Source organism: Sceloporus undulatus, chromosome 2, assembly GCF_019175285.1.
Source record: "Sceloporus undulatus isolate JIND9_A2432 ecotype Alabama chromosome 2, SceUnd_v1.1, whole genome shotgun sequence".
NCBI lineage: Eukaryota > Metazoa > Chordata > Lepidosauria > Squamata > Phrynosomatidae > Sceloporus > Sceloporus undulatus.
In genome coordinates, this window is record NC_056523.1 from 241,376,261 (window position 1) to 241,398,834 (window position 22,574).

At 38.2% G+C, this 22,574-nt stretch overlaps 1 protein-coding gene across 4 annotated transcripts in view; it reads left to right on the forward strand.

Annotated features, from left to right (window-relative positions):
• PUM3 (pumilio RNA binding family member 3) overlaps window positions 1–21,628 on the forward strand; it is a 38,990-nt gene extending 17,362 nt beyond the window's left edge. For all 4 annotated transcript variants that reach the window (XM_042452542.1, XM_042452544.1, XM_042452546.1 and 1 more), the window contains exons 12-18: window positions 426–479; window positions 1,241–1,321; window positions 7,374–7,516; window positions 9,460–9,682; window positions 11,687–11,774; window positions 13,077–13,167; window positions 21,392–21,628. In XM_042452542.1, the coding sequence (XP_042308476.1) occupies window positions 426–479; window positions 1,241–1,321; window positions 7,374–7,516; window positions 9,460–9,682; window positions 11,687–11,774; window positions 13,077–13,167; window positions 21,392–21,524 (813 nt within the window). In that variant the 3' untranslated portion in view covers window positions 21,525–21,628. The remainder of the gene's footprint in view (window positions 1–425; window positions 480–1,240; window positions 1,322–7,373; window positions 7,517–9,459; window positions 9,683–11,686; window positions 11,775–13,076; window positions 13,168–21,391) is intronic.
• Window positions 21,629–22,574: the final 946 nt, after the last annotated feature.

Consider the following 22,574-nt stretch of genomic DNA (forward strand, 5'->3'; position numbering starts at 1 on the left):
ATAAAATATTAAAATATCAATATACAAGATATATGAATGCAAACACACACTAAATAAACACAATATTTTTATTCATATACTACATCAGTGAGGTATAATGTCCACATATCGGTGTAAAAGGGGGTCCCAAGAGTAAAACATTTGAGTACCACTGCACTACAGCACACTAGCAGAACTACTCAAGGAATATTTTCCAGCATAGTGAGTCAGGTTTAAAGAGTGCTCTTGCAGAGTAGCTTTCTAACCCTCAGACAGAACTCAGGCTCTTAAGTGTCTCAGACTTTTCAATGAGTCTTGGATCAGCAAAGCTTTGTATTAATTTTTATGATAGAATTTGAGGATAGAACCCTGACTTTATACAGTATAACAGTACATTTATTTACAGGTTAATAAGCTTATTCCTTTTCTGTCTTTTCTCTTTTTAGGACAGAAAAGTCATTGTAAAAACCATGAAGACATATGTAGAAAAAATAGCTACTGTAAGTATTTTAAGCTACTATCTAGAAAAGGAAAAACCAACACAGTTCTTTCCAGTGCATATTTACTCAGAAATAAGTTTCACTGTACTCGCTACGGCTTACTCCCTGGTAAGCTTAAGCCTGCAGCTAAGACTTCCATTTCTATAATATTCCAAATATGTAAAACGTACAATGTATATGATTCTGTGAATTCAAAAGAAGTTAAAATGTATCATAATATTTAAAGATTAGAGAAAAGAGGAGAGTTCCATAGCAAATAACCAATGACAGAGGCAGGATTTGTATATACACACTTCTGTGCACCTGTGATATGATAACATGCTTTATCAATAAAACCTCATGTTCATGGGATGCTTAAAACAAATTTGTATTATATGAGGCCTGATACCTAGCTCAAGTATAGAATAAATATGACTTTATTCTGTAGAACAGGTCTTCCTTTGAAATAGATCTGTTTTGCCTAACATCCAACAAAGAGGCAACACATCTTCTTATTTTAATGCAGCCCACTCCACAACAACATAGCAATACATTCCTGGGCTTCTTTCAAAGTTCAGTGAGACTTAATTGCAATTAATTACTTTGAACCAGTATACAGTGAAATCACTTAATCTGATCTTAATGGCTTCTGGCTTAATTGGAGTGAGTCGGCATTGTTGATGATGCTTAGTAAATGAACTAATATGTGTGGAAGACCACCTTGTTTGATTAATGAGGTTTTTGTGATGTATAGTATTCATGGTTGTTGGTTCATATTTCAGGGTGAATTCTCACACTTGGTCCTGCTGGCAGCATTTGACTGCATTGATGATACAAAACTTGTGAAACAGCTGGTTTTATCTGTAAGTAATTCCTTTTCCTAAATTCTCCTTAGTGTTCCTAATTCAAATTCTCCTATTGGAAACATAGCCATGATCTCTGACCAGATTATGTGGTTATGTTTTTGAAAATGAAAATAAAAATAAAAAGAAGTATATTTACTAAAGCATTGTGATATGCTGGATGCTTTTTAAATATATGCTAAAATCAATCAGCTGCCTCATAGATGATTATGCATGGGATTAAAATATGACTGGGTGGGTGAAGTTTTTCTTTTCATCATGACATTGAAGAAGGATATTTCTGTTCATAGTGTTTCAGTCTGTAATATACAAACAAGAGAAAACTTCAGTGACTTAATTAATGGTGCAGTGTCCACTTATAGAAGACCCTACCTTCCTCCAGTACACATTTGGAGTTGAATAAACCTAATGGGATGGAGAACTGTGCTTACCTCTTGCATCCCTGTCCTGCTTTACATCCCTTCCTTCACTAAAGGAATACATGTACCTAGTCTTGTGTGTGTGTCTGTGTGTGTGTACACAAGGTTTGGGGGCAGGAAAACAAGATGGAAAACATTATTTTGATATTGTAGAAGGATACTTTATCATGCTTGAGTTGTTCCTCCAGTGGACTAGATCAACCTCTAGAGATGTAGTAGAATTTAATCTCTATTCTATATATCTCAAGAATTAGTGGTCTTAAATCTGCAGCTGAAATGCATTATACCTTTTAGTCCTACATAATTTTCTACCTCTGCAGAAAATAATATACAGGATATAATCCTATTCCAGGGGATAAGATTGCAAGTAGGGGTGTCAGATATCTAATATGTCACCCCAGCAATACTGAGGCATTGCAGACAAACAGGCAATTATTTTTGATCTTTTAAATGTGGTTTTAGCTCACAGTTTGTACTCTTTTATGATTTTTGTCATTATACTTATCTTGAGTATATGGTGCAGTTCAACTGCCTTCCTTTAATGAAACTGGACAGGTCTTTTAAACTCACACAGCTATAATCCTGTTTCAGCCTTCCGATGACAATTGAAGTCTGAATTTTAAATCCTAATTGAACCGTGAAATCGGTGCCTTTTACCTTCTACTGGTGGGAGAGCCATGAAAGGACCTAATGGTTAGTCTCACTTCTGTTCTTGGTGAATTGATAGACAGCATTATTGAAGATTAGACTGAGGGTCAGACTAGACAAGATGATGAGAGACCTGTGTCTGGATCTTCCTTGACTCTGGAGACCCTAAAAGTCTCTTTAATGATTGTGCAATATAAGTATCTTAAGAAGCATATGGCAGTTGTTATATTAAGAAATGGGATGGGGTTGGGTATCCAATAAGAAAATATTTCCAAATATAAAAAGAATCATCTTCATTAGAAAATAGACTACATTTATCCAAAAATGTTGTCCAAAAACAAATAACATCTTTGGTAGCATTTATATTATTAACTACCAAAAGTGTTGATGGTATCTGTTACAATAATATCCTGAAGCTAGGTTTTTTAATGTTCAGACTATCACACTATCCCAATCAGAGTCTTTAGCAGCTGCTTTATTATTTACTCCCATGAGTTCTTACCAACTATCATATGAAACAGCTCCACAGTAGAAATTGCAGAATCTGTCCTGTCCTCCATCTGCAAGCCTTTTAAAATGGCAATTATTGCACGATTTCCAAAATGCTGTAAAAGGCTGTTATATTTGAATTCCCAAAAGACTTTTAGCCATCCTAATGATTTCATGGATAGCTTTAGTGATAGTTATATTATATTTCTTGGTTCCATAGAGACCTTTATTACTGTAGCTATTAAAGCCTTTGAATATTTTTAACAATGGCTACTCCCAAAAGGTTTTCAAAAACTATGCTAGTAGATTGGTGATGATTTGAGAGAAGCGAGCAGGCATTGGCATGCGAGGGTTTGTTGAAATGCTGAATTGATTATTTATATTTGCCAAGCTTAGTCTCTAGCACTTCATGTTTAAAATGAGAGCAGGCCCTCCAAAAACAAGATTAAGGCATGTTTGCAAGGCACACTTGCATATTTTTCTTATGGTCTACTGTGTAGTCTGAACCTGCAGAGCCACTGCCTGGAGAGAGGTGTTGTTGTTGTTGTTATGCTTTATTTATATAGCGCTGTAGATTTAGAGTTGGGACAGGGCGGAAGTTCCTCTCTACCCAGGAGAGAGAAGAGCCTCATTGGTAAAAAGCCACATCTCCCCTGGGTACCCTACTTTTTCCCCTTAGAAAGCTTTGCATGCATAATCTATGACACACTGCTGGCAGGAGATCCTGAAAAAGACTTTTCCAAGAAGGCTGTGGTAACCTGGGAGCCTGTTGTTGTTGTTATTTCTTACCTGTCTCTTCCTGTGGACTGAGCTGGGGAACAGCGACAGATTAATATACAACAATTAAAAACACACAGCAACAGTTAAAGCACCCTGTGAATCCGAGGACCTCCTGTTTTCATCTTGAGACTCCTGGGGTCCTTCAGGCTGAGAACATATTTTTAAAAACAAGCTACTTCACACAAACTGATTAGAATTGTTTTGCTAAAAGCATATCTCTTCGTTTTGTTTTGTGAAATCAACCTGTCACATGCACAATCTGATGTGCACCTTATGTGCAAAATGAATCACTGTCAGAGGTAAATCCACACCATTCATAGAAGGTGGTATCATCTATACCATCATTACTGTATAATAATTGCACAGTTTGCCTGGATATACATCCATTTTCAGACAACATCAAGAGGTGCAGTCTCTCATGTCTGCAGCTATCACTGAAAGTTTTATATTTGTAGGATCAGTGTGTATGAATTACATTATGGTAAGGTTACAAATTTTGAGCTCCAGATATGTACACAGAACAAGAAGATAGAAGGCTTTTTACTTAAGATCTTCCTTGTTCAGTGTCCCATGGATAGGAGACGGTAGCTTTGTGTGCTGCAAGTGTTTGTCACCATGTTGCTTCTTGATAATTTGAACATCCTCAGGTGAGAGGATAAGCCCTTGCTTGTGGGTGGAAGGAATGCTGATGTATAAGATCTGACAGACTTGATAGAACATGTCTTGACTGAATATCCCTTGTTCAGTCACTCAGAATGTGGTCCATTGTAGTTCTTGAAGGTATATCCTTTTGATATGTCTCAGTTAATCACCCAGATATTTGAGAGAATCAGTTCTGCTGCTGGGGGCTTTCCTGCTTGTGTTCTACAACAGTACTTGTTGCCTTTGCTAGGAAATATAACTGGGTTGTGGGCTTTATGCAGCCCCCAAACTGCACTTTTGCAGCCCTGAAAGCCCCTTCTAGTCCTCCAAATACTTTTGAAAGCCTACTTGGCACATTTTCTTCTTTAAAAAATTAGATCTTTCAGTGTTGTTGTTTTCTACTTGGAGTCAGTCCCAAAATGAACAATGCCCCCTGCAAATGTGGCAGTTTAGTTTGATCTCATCTCCGCAGCTGTGCGGAATACTTATTTCAGACCAAAAATCAGCTTGAAATGGGAACTGGTAGTAATGTGATGTCTGTTATGCCAGGAAGTGCTAGTGTGCCATGAGAGGGATCATAGGAGTAAAAATTGGTCCCTAACTCTGTGAGGTTGCCCACCCTTACTATAAAGTGGGGGGGGGGATTTCAGCAACCTCTGTACGTCATGCATCCAGTTTCTGCCTAGTTCTGTGTGACTGGTTCCACCTTCATTGCTGAAGCCAGTTATCAACTATTACAGGCCTGTTACAGACAGGCCAAAATAAAGCTGCTTTGAGTCACTTTGGAGGTATGGTATTTCAATGATGCATGAGTCCTAAGAGTCTGGAAGCTGCACCAAAACTGCACTCCAGTCCTTAGGACTGGAGCGTGGCTTTGGTGCGGCTTTTGGACTCTTAGGACGCATGCATCATTGAAATACCATACTTCCAAAGTGACTCGAAGCAGCTTTATTTTGGCCTGTCTGCAACAGGTCACAGTCTCCTTTTTAGTACTTGTGATAACAGTTGCATAGGGAAAATCTTTGCCAAATGTGTTTTGTTTGCTGGATAAGCAAAACACTATCCCTCTTGGATGGCAAAGGAATGTCTTTACTTCCTAACTCTTAGATTCTGTTTGATCTACAGCCCTGAGTACATATTTCTGTTTCCATTTATGGCTTTAGTTTAATATCTGTCAAATGGAATCTGAACTGTGTAGAAGAGGTAGCCAGAGTAGGGTGTCTGTATTTTTAGGCCTTCTCTCTTTTTCTAGGTCAGGGATCAGGACAGTTTTCTCTCTTTCTGGCAGATGACAGCAATTCTCACAAGAGATGTTTTCGTACAGTGAATATAACTTGGCCAGGCACTTATGGAAGTCATATCAGGCCAGAATTGTCAAAAGTTCTTGAGTTCGGGATTGAAAAGGGGTCAACATGCCTATACATACTTGTCAATTGGTCTTGCTACAGGCAGGAATGGCTAAGCAAACCATGGACCTTCTTTCCATGGTTTGTTCAGCAATACATTCAAACTTAGGAAGAGGTTGCAACTCTGGCTTATTTCTCTCCTAACAAACAAAAGAAAGAATTATAGAACAAACTGCAGGTTATTACTCTGACTTGTCAGGGGAGAATCAGACCACAGTACGTGGTTTAAACCTGCTTTGATGTGGATTCTGACTGCTATGCTGTCTGTGGACTCCGATAAATGCTGTTAATATATCTATATTGTTGTGAAACTGTCTGGAGCAGCTGCAGAAGGGTGGTAGTCCAAATGATTAGGATTGTGGTAAAATGTTTTTTGTCTTAATGTCATCCTCTCACTGAGAATTCTTTTTCCACAGATAAGGATAATGAGGTATAAGGAATCACTAACATGCTGAAACATTGTAGGAACAGTGTTATAGAGAAAGTTTTAAAGGAGATGATAAGTTAGGTGTTCATCGCATGTGATTTTTTTTTCTTTTTCCCTGAGCCAATATAGGCGGTGATGAGTAAAATACAGGCATACCTCAGTTAACAAATCTTCTGATAAAGAAACTCCGTTTAACTATGGAGCTATACAGACCGCCCCTTTGGGGTGGTCTGCAGCCACCCCTTTACTGCCTATATTGGTGCCGTAGCAACCACATGCCCCAAGACTCAGCCTCCGCAGAACACAAAGGAGCTGGAAAAACCATTTGGATGCAGCACCAGAGGTGTGTCATCATGGCGTGTGCCATGTGGAGTGGCACATGCCAAAATGCTGCCCTGGTGGTGGTGCTAAGGTGTTTTGTGTGTATATGCTCAGCCCTGACTCCACCCACAGGCCAGCGCTTTTTGCCAGTCTCTCCAGGGCCAAAGTCTTTGTGGCCACCCCACCTCCTTTTTCCTCTTCTTCTCTTTCAAGCTGGAGGTTTTTTTTAACAGCATCAGTTTTATGAGAATGGCAAAGGAGGACTGGGGGAACACAGGATTTTGGTTTCCAGTTGCAGCAGCATGTCTGCAGTAAATAATGCAATAAAAGCTTGAGCTGATAAAGAATGGGATTCTGCTCTGGTGTGTGTGCCTACTTACAATGTGCAAGGTAGACAGCAGCTGCCCCCAAAATTGCTCACTGAGCATGTGTAAATAGCAAATTAGAAATAAATGGGGAGGAAGTAAACATGACTCACCAGCTCCCCCCACCCCCCACCCCCAAAATTGCCTGAAACTCATCTGCTTTGTGAAAGGAGATATACTACTGTGGTCAGTAGTTTGCATTTTAAAATATTGTATTCATTATATCTGCAAATTTGCTTCAATATATTTTAAAATATTGTTTTGTTTTCCTCTTTTTAAATATTTATGCAAGAATAGAAGAGAGTAAAAATAGGTAGGTGGAGTGTATGGGGTGATTGTGCCATTGTTATCATAACCATAGGGTTTGCTTCGTTCTTGCCTATCCTTTGCCTCCACACATGGACACATTTACAAATCATGGAGCAGCACATTATTCTGTTTACTTGCCAGTGGGATATAAAATTAAGTGTAGTATGAACGGAAGCTGAAATTATTCACTGAAAACAGTCTTTCTACTGATAACCAGGCTTTTTCTTATGTTTCCTCAACTTTTAGGAAATTATTAATTCTTTAGCCAACATTGTAAACAACAAGTATGGAAGGAAAGTATTGTTACATCTGTTAAGTCCAAGGGATCCTACATATTTCTCACCAGCAGTAATCAAAATTCTGCAGCAGGGTGATGGGAATGCTTACAGGTAACTAGAAAATGCAATTGCTCTTGAACTGGCTACATTTTGACTTCCTTATAATATGCATACACACACACACACACACACACACACACTGTTCGCAAGTAAATTCACTCCTCTGAATCCCATTGGGGTGAATGGGAGCTGTGTGTGAGCTCCAGAAGAGCTATACTGTGTGCTTTGAAATATCATGCTTTGGTGTGTCAATCTATATAAATTGACTTGAGGAGGACAAAGAAGAGGTGTAATTATCTTGGATTTTTTGTCTTTTTAAAAAATTGAGTGATACTTGTATTGGAGATACTCTTTGTGGGTTTGTATTGCCACTGTTTTTGGGAGTTGGTGAAGGAAGTTGCAGTTGCCATTGTATAAGTCTCCCGATAGTATCTAGGAAAAGTTTTCATTTGGAGACTTCTGTTTTCACTTTAACTACAGTTTACTGTGCCATTTTATGGTTGTATTATTTGCAGAACTATTATTTAAATACCTGTTTCTATTTTGGCTGCCTATATAGGTACACTTTTCCAATAAGAGTTTTATATGAAAAGTTAAACACTCTCTTACCAAGATGCAGTGAACCACTCTAAAAGATATTTATTACACTAAATGACATTGCTTGTCAGATCCAGAGGAAATAGTGATTTTCCAGAGTCTTGTGGATGTCATTCTTTAATGTTGTCTGCCAGTTTAAGAGACAGATTTTTCAATGAGAGAGGCTACTTGCAGAACAAGTTTTTCCCCATGGTATTTCCATTAATAAAAGCATATATTGAAAAGGACAGCAATGAGGTAAATATGGTAACCTGCATTTGGCTATACTTTCTTCACCTCAAAAATAGCTTCTGTTGCTAGTTGCACCCAGGTAGACACACTCTTTATTTAAAAACTTTTTTATATTGCACTAACAGACATAAATAATATCAAACTACTAATAAATTACAACACAATAATCATACAGGTTCAGTCTCTTTTATCCAAAATGCTTGGATCCAGAAGTGTTTTGGATTTCTGAATTTGTATGGATTTTGGAATATTTGCAAAAACATAATGAGATGGTGTGCAGATGGGACCCAGATCTAAACTTCATGTATACATAGCCTGAAGGTAATTTTATACACAATATTTTTAATATTTGTGGATGAAACAAAGTTTGTGTACACTGAACCATTAGAAAGCAAAAATGTCACTATCTCAGCCACCCATGTGGACAATTTTGGAATATTTAGGATTTCAGAATTCCAGATAAGGAAGACTCAACTTGTATATCAAAATAAAAAAACAAACACCAAGCTATCCACCACAGTAAAGGAACCCTAAACTACCAAACTCTGAATTATTCTGCATTATAGTAAATCAAGCAACTCTTAATTGAAAATCACACCTGCAAACTATATAAATAGCTGATGCCTTTTTGTTGAGGGACATACTCATGACCACCATGGACTCCACTCTCATTTTCTCAAGACTTTGTGATTATGATAATTGCAACATCCATTGGCATAGTCCCTGCATGGGCATATCAGGCTTTTTATAAAAAATCCATGTGAATGGAGGTTGGCTGGCTTCCTCAGAGGCACTTGGGTTGAAGGTTTGTTGCCGCGCCTCTAGTGCACTGTTTTGACAGTTATCTTCAACTTGAAGAAGAATCCTTAGGTGCAGTGATTTTTCATCCAATTGGACCATTTTTCATCTGATTGGAACATCTTCATCCAGGCATGGATCACTCCCACTTGCAAGAGTTTCTGGTTGGGAAAAACCTCAGCTGATTCTTGTAGAAAGAATATTTTTGCATTATTCATCTTGATTAGCTCCCTCCCTTCTCAAGAATGACATGTGGAAACAATTGTAAGAAGTGTGGCAGGACTACTATTTAAGCTGGGCAGCAAAGATGGTCAAATTATTCTGTGCAAAGAAAAGTGCTAGTATTTGCATATCTTCTATTCCACCAGTAAAAAAGATGTAGATGTTCGCCACCGTGAACTCCTGGAAGCTGTTTCTCCTGCCTTACTAAATTATCTGAACCTGCATACTGAAGAAATGGTGATGGACAAAGCTGCATTCATTGTAGTGACAGGTATCCTCAGGCATGCTGTTGGTGATGTCCAGCCTGCTATGAAAATCATTGCAAGTCTTGCTGCAAGAGAGATAGTTCCAGGAGGCAAAGATGGCCAGGTAAGACTTAAGGAGCATGCTTTAGAATATATATATATATTCCTTTTTAGACAGGATTTGCTGTAGTTTGGTGTTGAATCAGAATAAACAAGAGAAGCCCATGGATCTCACAGTTTACATTGATTCAGCATCCCATCATCAGGAAAAGGCTAATCATGTTTTCTGGGGCAATCTTAATTTGCTTACTTATTAAAACTGTTGATCACAGGAGGTAATCTGTTGGGATTTCATAGAAGTGTGATCCTCTGGATATATACAGGTACACTTCCAGTAACAAAGTAAATGTGTTCCTGGGCCTTATTTTAACAGAAAATTTGGTATCATATGGAGAAATAACATAAAAAGAATAGGGGTGGTTTCATGCACCACAAAAAAGTAGTATAGTGGAATATGTTTCAGTGACACTGAAACTAACAATATACACAATTAAAATGAAACAACCAGGTCACGTAATCCATGCATAAGTAAATAAAAACATTTTGAACCCCCCAGAGAACATTTGAAAGCTTCTTCCAAAATGCATCCAGGGATTACTGTTTCTTTCATCAGCCTCCTCTTTTCATATGATTTACAAGTCAGTGGACAAATTTAAAGATCTGTGCCTTTTTAAAAAAAAAACACACACACACACACACACATTCTGGGAGTTCCTGTTGAAGCAGGTTTATCTGGTCTCCTCTTTTCTGTCTGTTTTACTGTTTATACATATTCCGTAAGGGATTCTGGAAGCATCTACAATCAGTATTGGTTAGAGTAGCCATTTTTCCCATTTCAAGCTTTATTGCTTAGTTTACTTTAAATACACTGCTGCAGCCCAACACTCAAAGCCCCTGTTTCTTCAGTCCTCTTTTATCATCCCCTCAGTGCTGATGATGCTAAAAAATTTCCAGGTAGATGATGATAAGGAGGAAAGGGGGGTGCTGAGGAGGATAAAAAGACTTTGTAAAAAGGAGCTTCTTTGTCAGAAACTTTATTAATTGAGATATGCCTGTACAATGGGCCCTTCGGATCTGGGGGTTTGGTTCTGGGACCTTGTGTGGATACAAAAATCATGGCTGGCCATGCCCCATATTATTAAATAGTAGTGTACATATTCACTTTGCTGTCATTTAATAATATTGGTTGAATTCATGGATCTGTGAATCTGGAGGGCCCACTATATGTAAATAACAAACACACAATTTCTTCTCATATTTCAGCATATGCATTTTTTATGTTTTAGCTAAATGTAAATGGTACACTGGGTTATGTCATGCATTCCTCAATCTGTGCAAATGCCTAAAACATGCCGGCTTTTTAAATGGATAGGAAGTGAAAAACAGAAACCATGGGCTAAATATCTGTTTTTATGTGCATTCTAGTCCTAAAACATTGTGTTGGGATATCTGTTTGTTGTATTGTCATAACCATTTTGCACAATATTTGGAAATTACGCATGTTACCATAAAATATTTAGTTGTTTAGTTCTAAAATTTCTCAAGTTAAAAAAGAGGTAGAGAGACGAAACCAGTCATAAATGAAAAATGAAAGGCCAGTTGACCCTCCATTTTCATAGGGTCAATTTTCCAGACACATTCACGCCCCGTGCAAAAATAGAAATTTGCACATATTCAAGCCCCATTGGCTTCAGTGCCTGCGTGCTTGGGCGGGCGTGCCATTTTAACCTTCCCTGCTTGCCGGTCGGCGAAGGACTGAGACCACGAACTCAAAGTCCACAACAATGGAGGGAGGACTGTATTTGAGTCTGGAGATGTAGGTTAGCTTAAATTTGAATTGAATCTTCATTTAATATCTGAATGGTTATCTAGGTCTTTTTTAAATTTTGAATGCCTTACTATCTGATCATCATTGGATTACTTAGTTTGCAACTTAGATGAAAAAAATATCTGTGTGGAACACTTCTGTTATGCATTAGTATTAATTTGTTGTTAAAGAGTTTTAAAGATACAGAGTTGGGAATAATGGAAGTAAGAATTGTGCAGTGACTCTTCCATTATTTTAAAGCTTCACATTGCAGAACATCCAGCAGGTCATCTGGTTCTGAAGTGGCTAATCGAGCAAGATGAGAAAATGAGGGAGAGTGGCAGAGATGGTATGTTAGTAAGACTGTAAACATTGTGAACTCACATCACAGATGTGCTAGTAGTCGTATGATCACTATATATTACCTTCAGCATAATAGGAAATGTGCCTCTCGGTATGTATTGCTTTTGGACTCCCCGTAAGTATCACATTGCATTAGAAAATGGGTCCCTTTTTTCTAATGCAATTAATGAACAATCAGTATCAAAATAAATTACATTTATTATATATTTTATGTCTAGCCTGTGGGCAGGACAACAAGATCCTAGTATTTTGGGTATGATTGTCTGTTTTGGGATCACAGGTAAAAATATTTTTGTGAAAGATTGAAATTTAGAAGAGGATAAAGAGTCTTAAGCGGAATAGCGGGGGAGAGTTCTATATGACTGAAAATATCAAAGGGGAATAATACAATCTGAGGGATGTAGATTTTTCTTACAGGCAGTACAAAAATAGTTTAGACACAGGTATATTGGAGAGAAGATTAAGTGCTGGAGCAGAGGAGAGAGAAGATTCAAGCTAATAAGTAAATATCACACAAAATATAGCTGACATCTCCTATGGCATAGTTGATATGATCTTTGTATGTGAGTTTGAGCCATAGTAATGTAGTAGTTTGAGTGTTGGACTAGAACTCCAGGAAACTAATGTTCTAATCCCTGCTGAGCCATCAAAATCCACTGGTTGATTTTGGCCAAGTTACACTCTTTGGGCCTTAGAAAAAGGCAATGGCATAAGTCACAATCAACCTAACAGCACAACAGAAACAATGCACTTTTTTTTTTAAAAAAGTAGCAATATGTGTTATCCTCATTTCTTCTATTGTTGTGTAGTGCTCCCCCTAATCTTAGTTTATTATTTTTCTAGTGTGTATTTGTACTGCAAGCCCAAATGTTAAACAGATTAAAATTTACATTGTGAAATATAAGGCAAATGGTCACATATGAATGTCCAGGAAGCAGAGAATTGCACAAGTAATTTTGAATGCCTGAGCCAGCTTTAGGCTTGTCCTTTGAGCTCAAAAGCAGTTTGATATATGTCACTGAAGGGCTGGGATACAAGCAATTCTTCAAAGAATTCTGCTGTTGTGGTTGGATTTTTGAGCATTGCTTAAAAAGTAGTCATGGTTGTGCAAAAGTATTGAGTAGTCACATTTTTTTTAGATTGACCATTGAGAAACAATTAACGAGTAATTAACGGTATTATACTATATGATTTTAATAGATAATACTTTATAAATAATTTATTCATATATATTTAACACAAATAATTAAATTTGTGTAATGCCCAGTTTGATCTCTACACTTAACAGGATGTTTTGCAAGAACATTGGTGGAGCATGTGAGCATTGACCTTCTGAAGACCTGGGCAGATGTGAATCGTGGTGCAATTATTCTGTGTCGGTAAGACCCTCTAATGCCTCTCAGTTATTGAAAACCCAGCATGTGTTCTTTAGTTCTTAACACAATAGCTGAATTGGAATTCACATCCATACTTTCTTTGAGGCATACATTCAGTATATAACTGTAGAGTCCACCTTCTGTATCTGCTGACTTGCCATGTGTGGATTTCAACATCCTCAGATGGCAACCCTATAGGGAGGGGGCAGTGGAGGAGGAGGAGGAAGGAGCAGGGGAAGGGAAGAGAAGAGACGGAGGAAGAGGCAGTGGAGGAAGAGGAGGAAGGAAGAAAAGGAGGGAGGAGGAAGAGTGATGGTGATAGGGAAGAAAGCGAATGAGGAGGAAGGGCAGAGGCACTGGGAGGGGGGAAGAGGGGGAGGAAGGAAGAAGAGTGGCAGCAGGGGTAGGAGGAGGAAGGGTGCCGGTGGAGATGGCGGGGAGAAGAGGAAGAGAAAGCACTGTGGCAGGGGTAAGAAGAAGAGAAGGAAGGAAGAGGAGGCGGGAGGATGAAGAGTGGTGAGAGGGGGGATAAGAAGAGGAGGCAGGAGGAGGAGGAGCAGTGGTGAAGGCAACAACAGCAGTGGGATAAGAGGAGGAGGGAGGAAGAGGAGAAGACGAGGCGGGCTGCAAGGGGAGGGGTGGCAAAATCCCATTGGGACAATGGGACTTGAGCATCCACAGATTTTGGTATCCTCCACAGATACCAAGGGACCACTGTATTGTGAATCCTCCTGCTTTTGCCAATAAGCAGTGCAAGTGTCCCCCACCTTTCAACAGAACACATTTCAACAATCCATTCTTTTGATGCTGTTAAATCATTACCAGAACCCATTTATTCAATGTGTGGTTTGTTCTTTTGACAAATATAAGCACAAATATAAATATGAATACCTGTAGAATGCTGTATCTAAGCGCACAAGCCACCATGAACGATTCTACAGTATACCATACACAGATTGAATGAAAAGATGGCAATTTTACACTATGCTTTTGCAATCATATGCTGCTTTTCCCCCCCCAACTCAATACCATCTTTTCCTTTTGTCTGTATACTGTATACTGTAGAAGTCATTGTCTGCTTACATTGTGCAGGTATTCTTATATTTGTGCTTTCACATTAATATAACATCATATAATACAGTATTGAGTTCCACATTTTAACTGTCCACTTTTTGACAGTGTTCTGGTCCTTAACCTCTGAAATAAGTGAGGGATTACTAGAACTCCAATATGTCACTCATTAAATATGACATTGTTTCTTTTTTCATCTTATTCTCTGCTAGCCTGACAAACTCTGCCAGGATATCCCTGAATACAAGATACTGTATTTTTTTATCTGGAATTAAATAGAAGCACATAGCTTTCTTTTTAAAGGTTTCCAGCTGCTGTCTTCTTTTTATCCTCACTGTATTATCTTTCTTACAACACATTATCTGGTGGTATTAGAATGTCTGGAGGCCTGGTTTTCAAAACCTTCAGGAGCACCAAATTCCTGTCTTATAATGTGGTGATTCAGTTTACATAAGAGAGACACAATCATGAAGATTGTCTTTCAATAAGGTTTATGATATATCCATTACTGGTTGTGTATGTATCATACAGCATACATGAGAGTGATATTGTAACAAAGTTCTCTTGCAATCATGTGTGTACTCCTGGAACAAGCAGCTTAAAAATAACAGCTCTGTTCTTATGAAAGTCTGTTTTACAACCCAGTCAGACTGTGAGGTTTTCACATTCTCCTCATTTGTAAAAAAAAGTCTGAAATATAATTGGAGGTATGCAGGAATAAAATGGTTTCTAGCTAGTTAGTAGTGAGCACCTGCTCTGGTAGAGAACTGAAATCATTTTTACATTGAAACTGCTATAGATATTTCACAATTTGTTTTTTAAAAATTTACCTTGCCACTTTTTGACAGCATAGCTTTTAATACTGGTATCACTATGACAACATACTGTATGCTGTTAACTTAGAATGGGCGTATCAGTGAATGTATTCAGGGACCTGTGGAAAAGTAGTATAAATATCACCTAGCCTACCTCCCTATATCAAAGCAGATTCTTTAATATGTGACTACGTCTGTCTGGCTGACCCATATTGTCCACTGCAGAGAGATGCCTTCAGGACTAAGAATGCATTCAGTAAAAGCAAACTGAGATGATGAAAGGAAGTAAAGCCACTCTGACCTGATAGAAAAATGTATAGCCTGAGCAAATAAAAAATCTGTCTGCAGTAGATTGGCCTTCTTCCACAAGTCTCCACTATCCACTGTGCAATCTCTAATTTTCTCAATTTCTTATGCTTAGACAGAGCAAAATAATGCCTGTGCCTCTCTGGGTTACTGCAGAAGCACCAGGCTTTAATCAAACATCCATTCATAGGTTTATGATTGGAGTTTTAATGCTGAACTGCTGGCTTCCTAATATAGATCTATAGGGATTTTTCATGACATTTTAGAACAGATCTCTTGCATTTGACAAGGGTGCTTAATTCCTTTTAAAATCTCTAATCCTCCACACAGATGTTGACTAAAGATTTGTGAAGAGCTGTTCCAACCAATGTAAAAAAAAAAACTTTTCTTTTTTTCTCTCTCTCTATTAAGAGAGATGAAAAATCTTGGATATAGTGAAGATACAGTACATCAATTTCTGCTATTCATCTAGAAATACAGGGTTCTGGTATATATTTTTAAAATGTCATGGGATATTATATTTCAGTTACTTACTCTTTTCAGTGTAACTAATGATTTTAATTAGGAATACCTCCCACTGGATCATGTTCACATATGATACTTTCCCTTTTCCCCCCTGTTGCCTTGAACTGAATCCCCCCCCCCCCCCCCCAATAGATTTTCTTCTCCCAACTTCTGGTCCTTCCACTTTTTTCATAGGAATTATGCTATATCCCGGTTCATCTGATACTTTCTGCTATGGACCAAGAACGTTTTTGGTGGTTGTTGTTGTTTTTCTTCTTTTTTCTTACCTCATCTGAAAAATTACTATTCCAGAAAGAAACGGATTTTTTCACTGCTTCAGGAAGTGCTACACAGTTTAGAACAACTTGAGCCAGTGTGTTGAAGTGGTGAGGTAGAAACTCATGCAGATACTTAGTCATGAAGTGTCTAGGCTCAAACTTTAGATAAGGCCCATGCATCACTCCTTTTGAAAGACAGACAAGTTGATTTTCTTAAGGTGACACCAAGATGTGCAACGGGAGTGGGTGAACCAGTAATGTTTCTGTTCTTGCCTCTCTTCAACCTCACAAGCCACATTGACTTTCTACCCTTTTGCTTTTTTCTTTACTAGAGTGATAACAGGCCCACAAAGTAGCAAGCACTCTGGAAGGGCTCATCACACAGTGATAGATGCATGAAACAGTTCTTCAAGTTCAATCCTCAGCACTTTTTCTTTCTTTAAAACAAACAAACTAGCAGAACTAGGGAGAGCTTGAGGTTTTGGAAAGCTACTACCAGCCCCGATTGGTATAGCATTGGAGTAGATGAACTAATGGTCTGAGCCAATATAATCCACCTGTGTATGTTCAGGATAAAGTGGGAATTAGCTAAGTCAATGTTTCATATGATGTTTTAATGGTCATGGAACAACATCAAATTGGAATGGCTAGAATATTTATTTGAATATTAAACAGCAGCCTCACTTGCCACTTTTAAAAAAGTACAAGTACTTTCAGAATATGGTTGGAGGGTCAGGGATTACAATAAGTAATTAGTAATGACTTTATGGCCATTTCTGCAAAAAAACAGACCCATATGAGTGTCATGCTGGTAGGAGCTCTCACATGATGCAATGTTTAGCGTACTGGACTGGGAATCAGATTCAGCTCTCCACTGAGCCATGAAACTCATTCACTGACCTTGTGCCAGTCATTCTTTGCTCATTGAAGAGGAGCCAAGATATAAATGTAACAAATCAAATTAATATGTAATAATATTAATAAAGTTAGCATTATTCTGTTGGTAGAAAGGCTTCATTTCCCCAATACTGCAGACTATTAGTGCTGATACGTACAAGTAGTATGTTGGCTGTTAGGTTCCTGACTATTTGACTGCAGTGCATTTATCAAAATGATTCAAAATTTGGGCCCTTTTCAAGATTATGGGTGAGTGTTTCTGGTGTGGCATAGTATTCTAAATCTAAAGTATGCACATGACTGCAGACTTTGAGCTATTTATCCTCTGTATTTGTGTGTCTTCAATTATCCTTCATGCATTTGTGTAAGGCTTCTTAACCAGATCAAGCAAGATAAGCATAGATCCATACCTACATTCATGGTATATCTTTGTCTGCATGTGTGTGTCCAGTGAAGTTGAGTTGTATTTCCTGGTACTGAACTGAGAACCATGCACAATCCCTGCCCTGAATGTTAGATGCTTGTATATATGTGAATGGGTTTATCATTGTATTAATTTTGTTAAAAAAAGAAAGATGATTTTTCTGGAACCACAGCATAGGCTGTGGGTGGATTCTAACTGATATCTTGGGCTTGGGCTTGGATTTTGATGCTTTGGCAGTACAGTTCCATTGCTCTCGGGGTAAAGAGAAGTAATCTCCTCTGAATATCACTCCTCTTCCAAACCTTTAAACCCCTGAAATTCCTCTAGAGAGTTTCAGTACCCTCTAGAACAGTGGGGGATGTGAGATACCAGAGCTGCAGAGAGTAGGGAAATCAGTGATTCCCCCCCCCCCCCAATTTTTTTTCATCCAGCAGAAGCCTCCACTAGATCATAGGCCCATAGAAAGCTCAGAAATTGGCAGATTATGTGTTAGGATCCAAGCCATTACCTGGATTAACTGTTTGTGTGCACAATATTTGTGGGTACCTTCCTTTGAACAGTGCTCTAGTATTTATGTCATTATGGAATTGAGAAATACTTTGGAAAAGGTACCAGATCCTGTCTGATCTTAGAAGCTTAGCAGGGTCAGCCCTAGTTAGTTGGAGATCACCAAATGAATACCAGGTGCTGTAAGCTATATCTAAGAGGAAGGAACTGGCAAAACCACCTCTTGAGTATTCCTTGCCTAAGAAAATCCTATGAAATTCGTGGAATTGCCATAAATCGGTAGGCTACTTTAAGGTGCATACGCACAAGCACACAAATATATTCTTGATGTCATTAAGTAATTAAATAATGAATACAATGAATTAAGGTAATAATTTGAGTTTGTGTGTGCGCGCGCACGTGCGCATACACACATTATGTAATTTGTATAAAATATATACATATATTACATATAAAATTAAGCTATGCAGTAGAACAAACTGGTAGTACTTTGTTTTTGGATGAGGCAAAAGTATTTTAGGTCACATTGAGAAAACAGATTTTTAATCACTCCACAAGCCATGTTAATTCTTCCCTCATTCTGTTTGGTTTGGCAACATAATCCTTATTATGTATCTAAAAAAAAGCAAGGCGGGGGATGTGGCTGTTTAATCAGAAGGTTATGACAAAAATAGCATTGCAGTTAGAAGTTACAAATGAATCTGTCATTTCGCTGTTTTATCAGGGCACAGTGGTTCTCCATAGAACAAGATGCTACTGCCCACTAAACACCTTAATGTGGTAAAGTTCTGCAAACTGGGTAGTTACTGCCTGGAACATGGTTTCATCCTATTTTCAGTCCTATTAATTCGGCTATCAGTGCTGTTCTTCCCTCTGAAAGCTAAGTTTCCCTGGCTCTTAAAAATGTAGACTCCATAATTCAGTATCTCTCCCAGCACAGTTTTTTCCCCTCCTAAGTTCTTTTTACTGTCGGTTGGCCAGCCTGCTGTTCTTTCAGCTGCTTTCTCTGCCAGGTATTTGCAAATGAAATTAGGCGATGTCAGTGCAACAGAGCTACTTATGAACTTCCATAAAGACTCCTAGAACAAATCAAGCCTTAACTCTCCCTGTAAGCCAAGATGACTAAATGGAGACTGTCATACTTTGGTCGTATCATAAGAAGACATGACTCTCTGGAAAAGACAATAATGCTTGGTAAGAGAGAAGGCAGTAGGAAAAGAGAACAACTCCATTCCAGATGGATAGATCCAATCTAGGAAGCTATGGTCCTGAGTCTGTAAGACCTGAACAGGGGTGTTGAGCCTTAGAGGTCTGTCATTCATAGGATTGTTATCATCAAACCTTAATGTCAGGAGCTGTATGTGCTTTTTTCCTACCATAATGTAGTATGGATAATGGTATATGCAGTAGTTATAGCATGTTTTAGAAATATTTGAGAACTATGTTTTAGTACTGTGAGCTCAGTTCAGGTGGTGAAATAAGCCAGGGAAGAAAGCAAACATGCTCAAGGTCATTTTAGAGAGAGAGAGTGACAAACTGTTAACAACAAAGAAAAGAGGTGATATGAGAAAAGTAGCAGACATGAGTTTATTAATTTTAGCAAATTAGAATTAAGCCCTCCTGACATTTGAATTATGTGCAGTTTAATTATGTGGTTGTAACAATTTCTGGCCAGCCCTGACAATGAAAATCACTGTCTTGAGTTTTTAAATGTTGGTTTACTGCTGGACAGGACACCTGAAGTCAGTTAACAACAACAAAAGGTGCAGGAGCCTTTGGATTTTGCTCTAACCAATAACCTTGCAGTCACTGACAGTTATTGTGCCATAACACAATCCTTGGCCTTTCTTATGACATCCCACAGGTCTTGAGGTTTAGGTAGATAGCAGCAAACTGACTCCATATCAACCTTATCTGCCTGCCTGTGTATACAAGGCAACTGCCTAAACTCTTGTCTAAGAGGTTCTGTTTTTGGAGTAGAACAGAGAGAGATTGTTTGGTTATGGTGTCCCATTTGTGCAATTCTTGTGCCAGCCTGGTATCTATCTGTCTATAATTTTAGTCCTGGACTAATATAATCTTCTCTATCATGCTTTTAAAAAAGTTAAATTGTTTGAACTGGTTCTTTTGCTGACTATAGTTGCTGATGTGTGGCTGAATTTTGCTCTTGTTATGTCATGTTGTTTAAATAATCTAAACTGTTCTAGAATCTTATTAAGAATGGCAGTATTAGTCAAGTTGTGTGTAGCTGCAGCTCGTTGAATCCTGCATCAGAACAACACTTGAGATATCTGGAGGTGTAATTTAAAAAAACCAAAAAACACTTTACCTAGTTCTGGTTTCCAGTGAGTGCTTCCAGCTTGACTTCTTAGATTTGGACAGTTGATGGAGCATGCAGTAGGGCTGGCATTTCAAGCCAGCGTGTAATTTTCAGCTTCATTCCTGTAACAAATCATATTGAAATGCATTTGCTGAGCTTAGTTCACTTGCATTGAGCCTCAAAGACCTTTGCAATAAAAGCACAATAATCCTATAGAACAGTTTGTTGGGAAGATATGGTTTCACACACAGAAGCAGCATTATTTTATGTGGTGTTGCTAGTTTTTCAAAATAGCAATAAGAGACAGTCTAAATTTATGGCATGCAGGGCTGATGATCAGGAAGTTGCTATTAACAAGTTTATGTTCTACCCAAATATCAAAGGAAAGTACAGCTTGAGTCTCCCATATCTGATGTGCTTGGGGCCAGATGTGTTTTGGAGTTTTGTATTTTTTCGAGTTTGAAATATTTGTATATAAATAATGTGATACCTTGGAGGGGGGGGCTGAAGATAATTTTATACATAATATTTTTAATAATTTTGTAGATGAAACAAAGTTTGTGTACACTGACTGAACCATCAAAAAGCAAATGTGTCACTATCTCAGTTGCCCATGTGGACGATTTTGGACTATTTTGGACTTTGGAATTCTGGATAAGAGATACTCAACCTGTATTGATTTAAGTTATATTAGCCATGTATTTCTCTGTAAAATTAATAAATTTCCACATTTGTTAATTAAATTTCTGTCTTTATGAAAGGCTCACAACCCAAGATACAGGATTTTTTGGCATCTTGTTCAATCTGCGTAAGAGGAAAAGCTTTTTATCCCTGAAATAAGGGACATCCCTTATAATAAGAAGACATTTAGGAAGCCTGGTTTTTTGTTTGTTTGTTTGTTTATTTTAAATACCAGATATTCCTGAAATTCCACAGCATTCAGTAAATTGTCATTCATGTTAAACTGTCTTCGCCAGATGTGCTGTCTATCCTTTCTTGCTAGGAAGTGATAACCCCAATTTGAATATTGGCAAAGCAGATCTATTCTCTGTTGTTTATCTTTCATTGATTTTGTTACTGAAATTTTCTTGGTCTTCTTTTACAGCCTTCTTCAGAGCTCTGACGAAGAGGTGGTGGCTCAAGTCAAAGTTGGATTAAAAAGTCTTGTTCCAAAACTAAAAAAGACTAAAGATGAAGCAACAGCAACAAAAGCATTGCTGGAAAAATTATCATCTTAATTTAAGGAGTTATTAAATGGACTAATTTTCTATGTAAACAATTACTTCTTTTTTAAGAAGAATTTTTATTGCTAATAAACACTTTCAGCTTCTTTGGAATGTTAGATTATTTTTTCTCCTGCCCCTTCTTTGAACTAGTTTTTCCTTATTGAATAAAATCTCTTCATGCATTTATAGCTGAAAACACATTTTTGCTTTTAAAAAATATGCCTCCATTTCCATCTTCTATGCGGTCCTTTTGTGTTTTAGCTATTTTATCCATTAAACCTGAACCAACAGCTGCTTTCTCCTTCTCCTTTTTGGATTGGTCTTGCCCATCTTTGTTTTAGCTGTGGCCACCTGCTTGGCTTTTCTCAGTTGCAATCAACCCTTCCTTGTAACATTTGGCAGCAGCATGTCAAATAAAGTGTTTTTCTTGTTACTTTGAGTCCACTTACCCTTCTGCTTCTGAGTTTTGCATATTCATGTATTACCTCCATCTGTCTCAGAATCCTGCCCTCCCATTGCTTCTGCAGCATACTGTAACCATTGTGCTTCCCACTTCTCATTAAATACCCTGAGCATGCTGCAAGCAATGTAAGTGGAGAAGCATGAATAGAAGATAGTGGCAGTTTTTGTTTTTTATTCAAAACAACATAGATGTGGGCAGAGTGAGAAGAAAAGCTAATATATACATGACCAGTGAGCACAACATGGATGCACATTTGTCAGAGTTGAAGAGAGCTGAATCATCTAACAGCCAGACTAAGGGCCCGAACAGACAGGCCAAAATAAAGCTGCTTCGGGTCACTTTGGAAGTATGCTGTTCAAATGACACATGCATCTTAAGAGGCCAGAAGCTGCTCCAAAGCTGCGCTGCAGTCCTTAGGACTGGAGCATGGCTTTGGTGCAGCTTCTGGCCTCTAAGACTCATGCACCATTTAAACAACATACCTCCAGAGTGATCCAAAGCAGCTTTATTTTGGCCTGTCTGTTCGGGCCCTAAATGAGCAGCAGCAGGTGAATTGGTCTGTGATTTGGAAGTGGTTCTGATCTCACCAGCCATGTAGG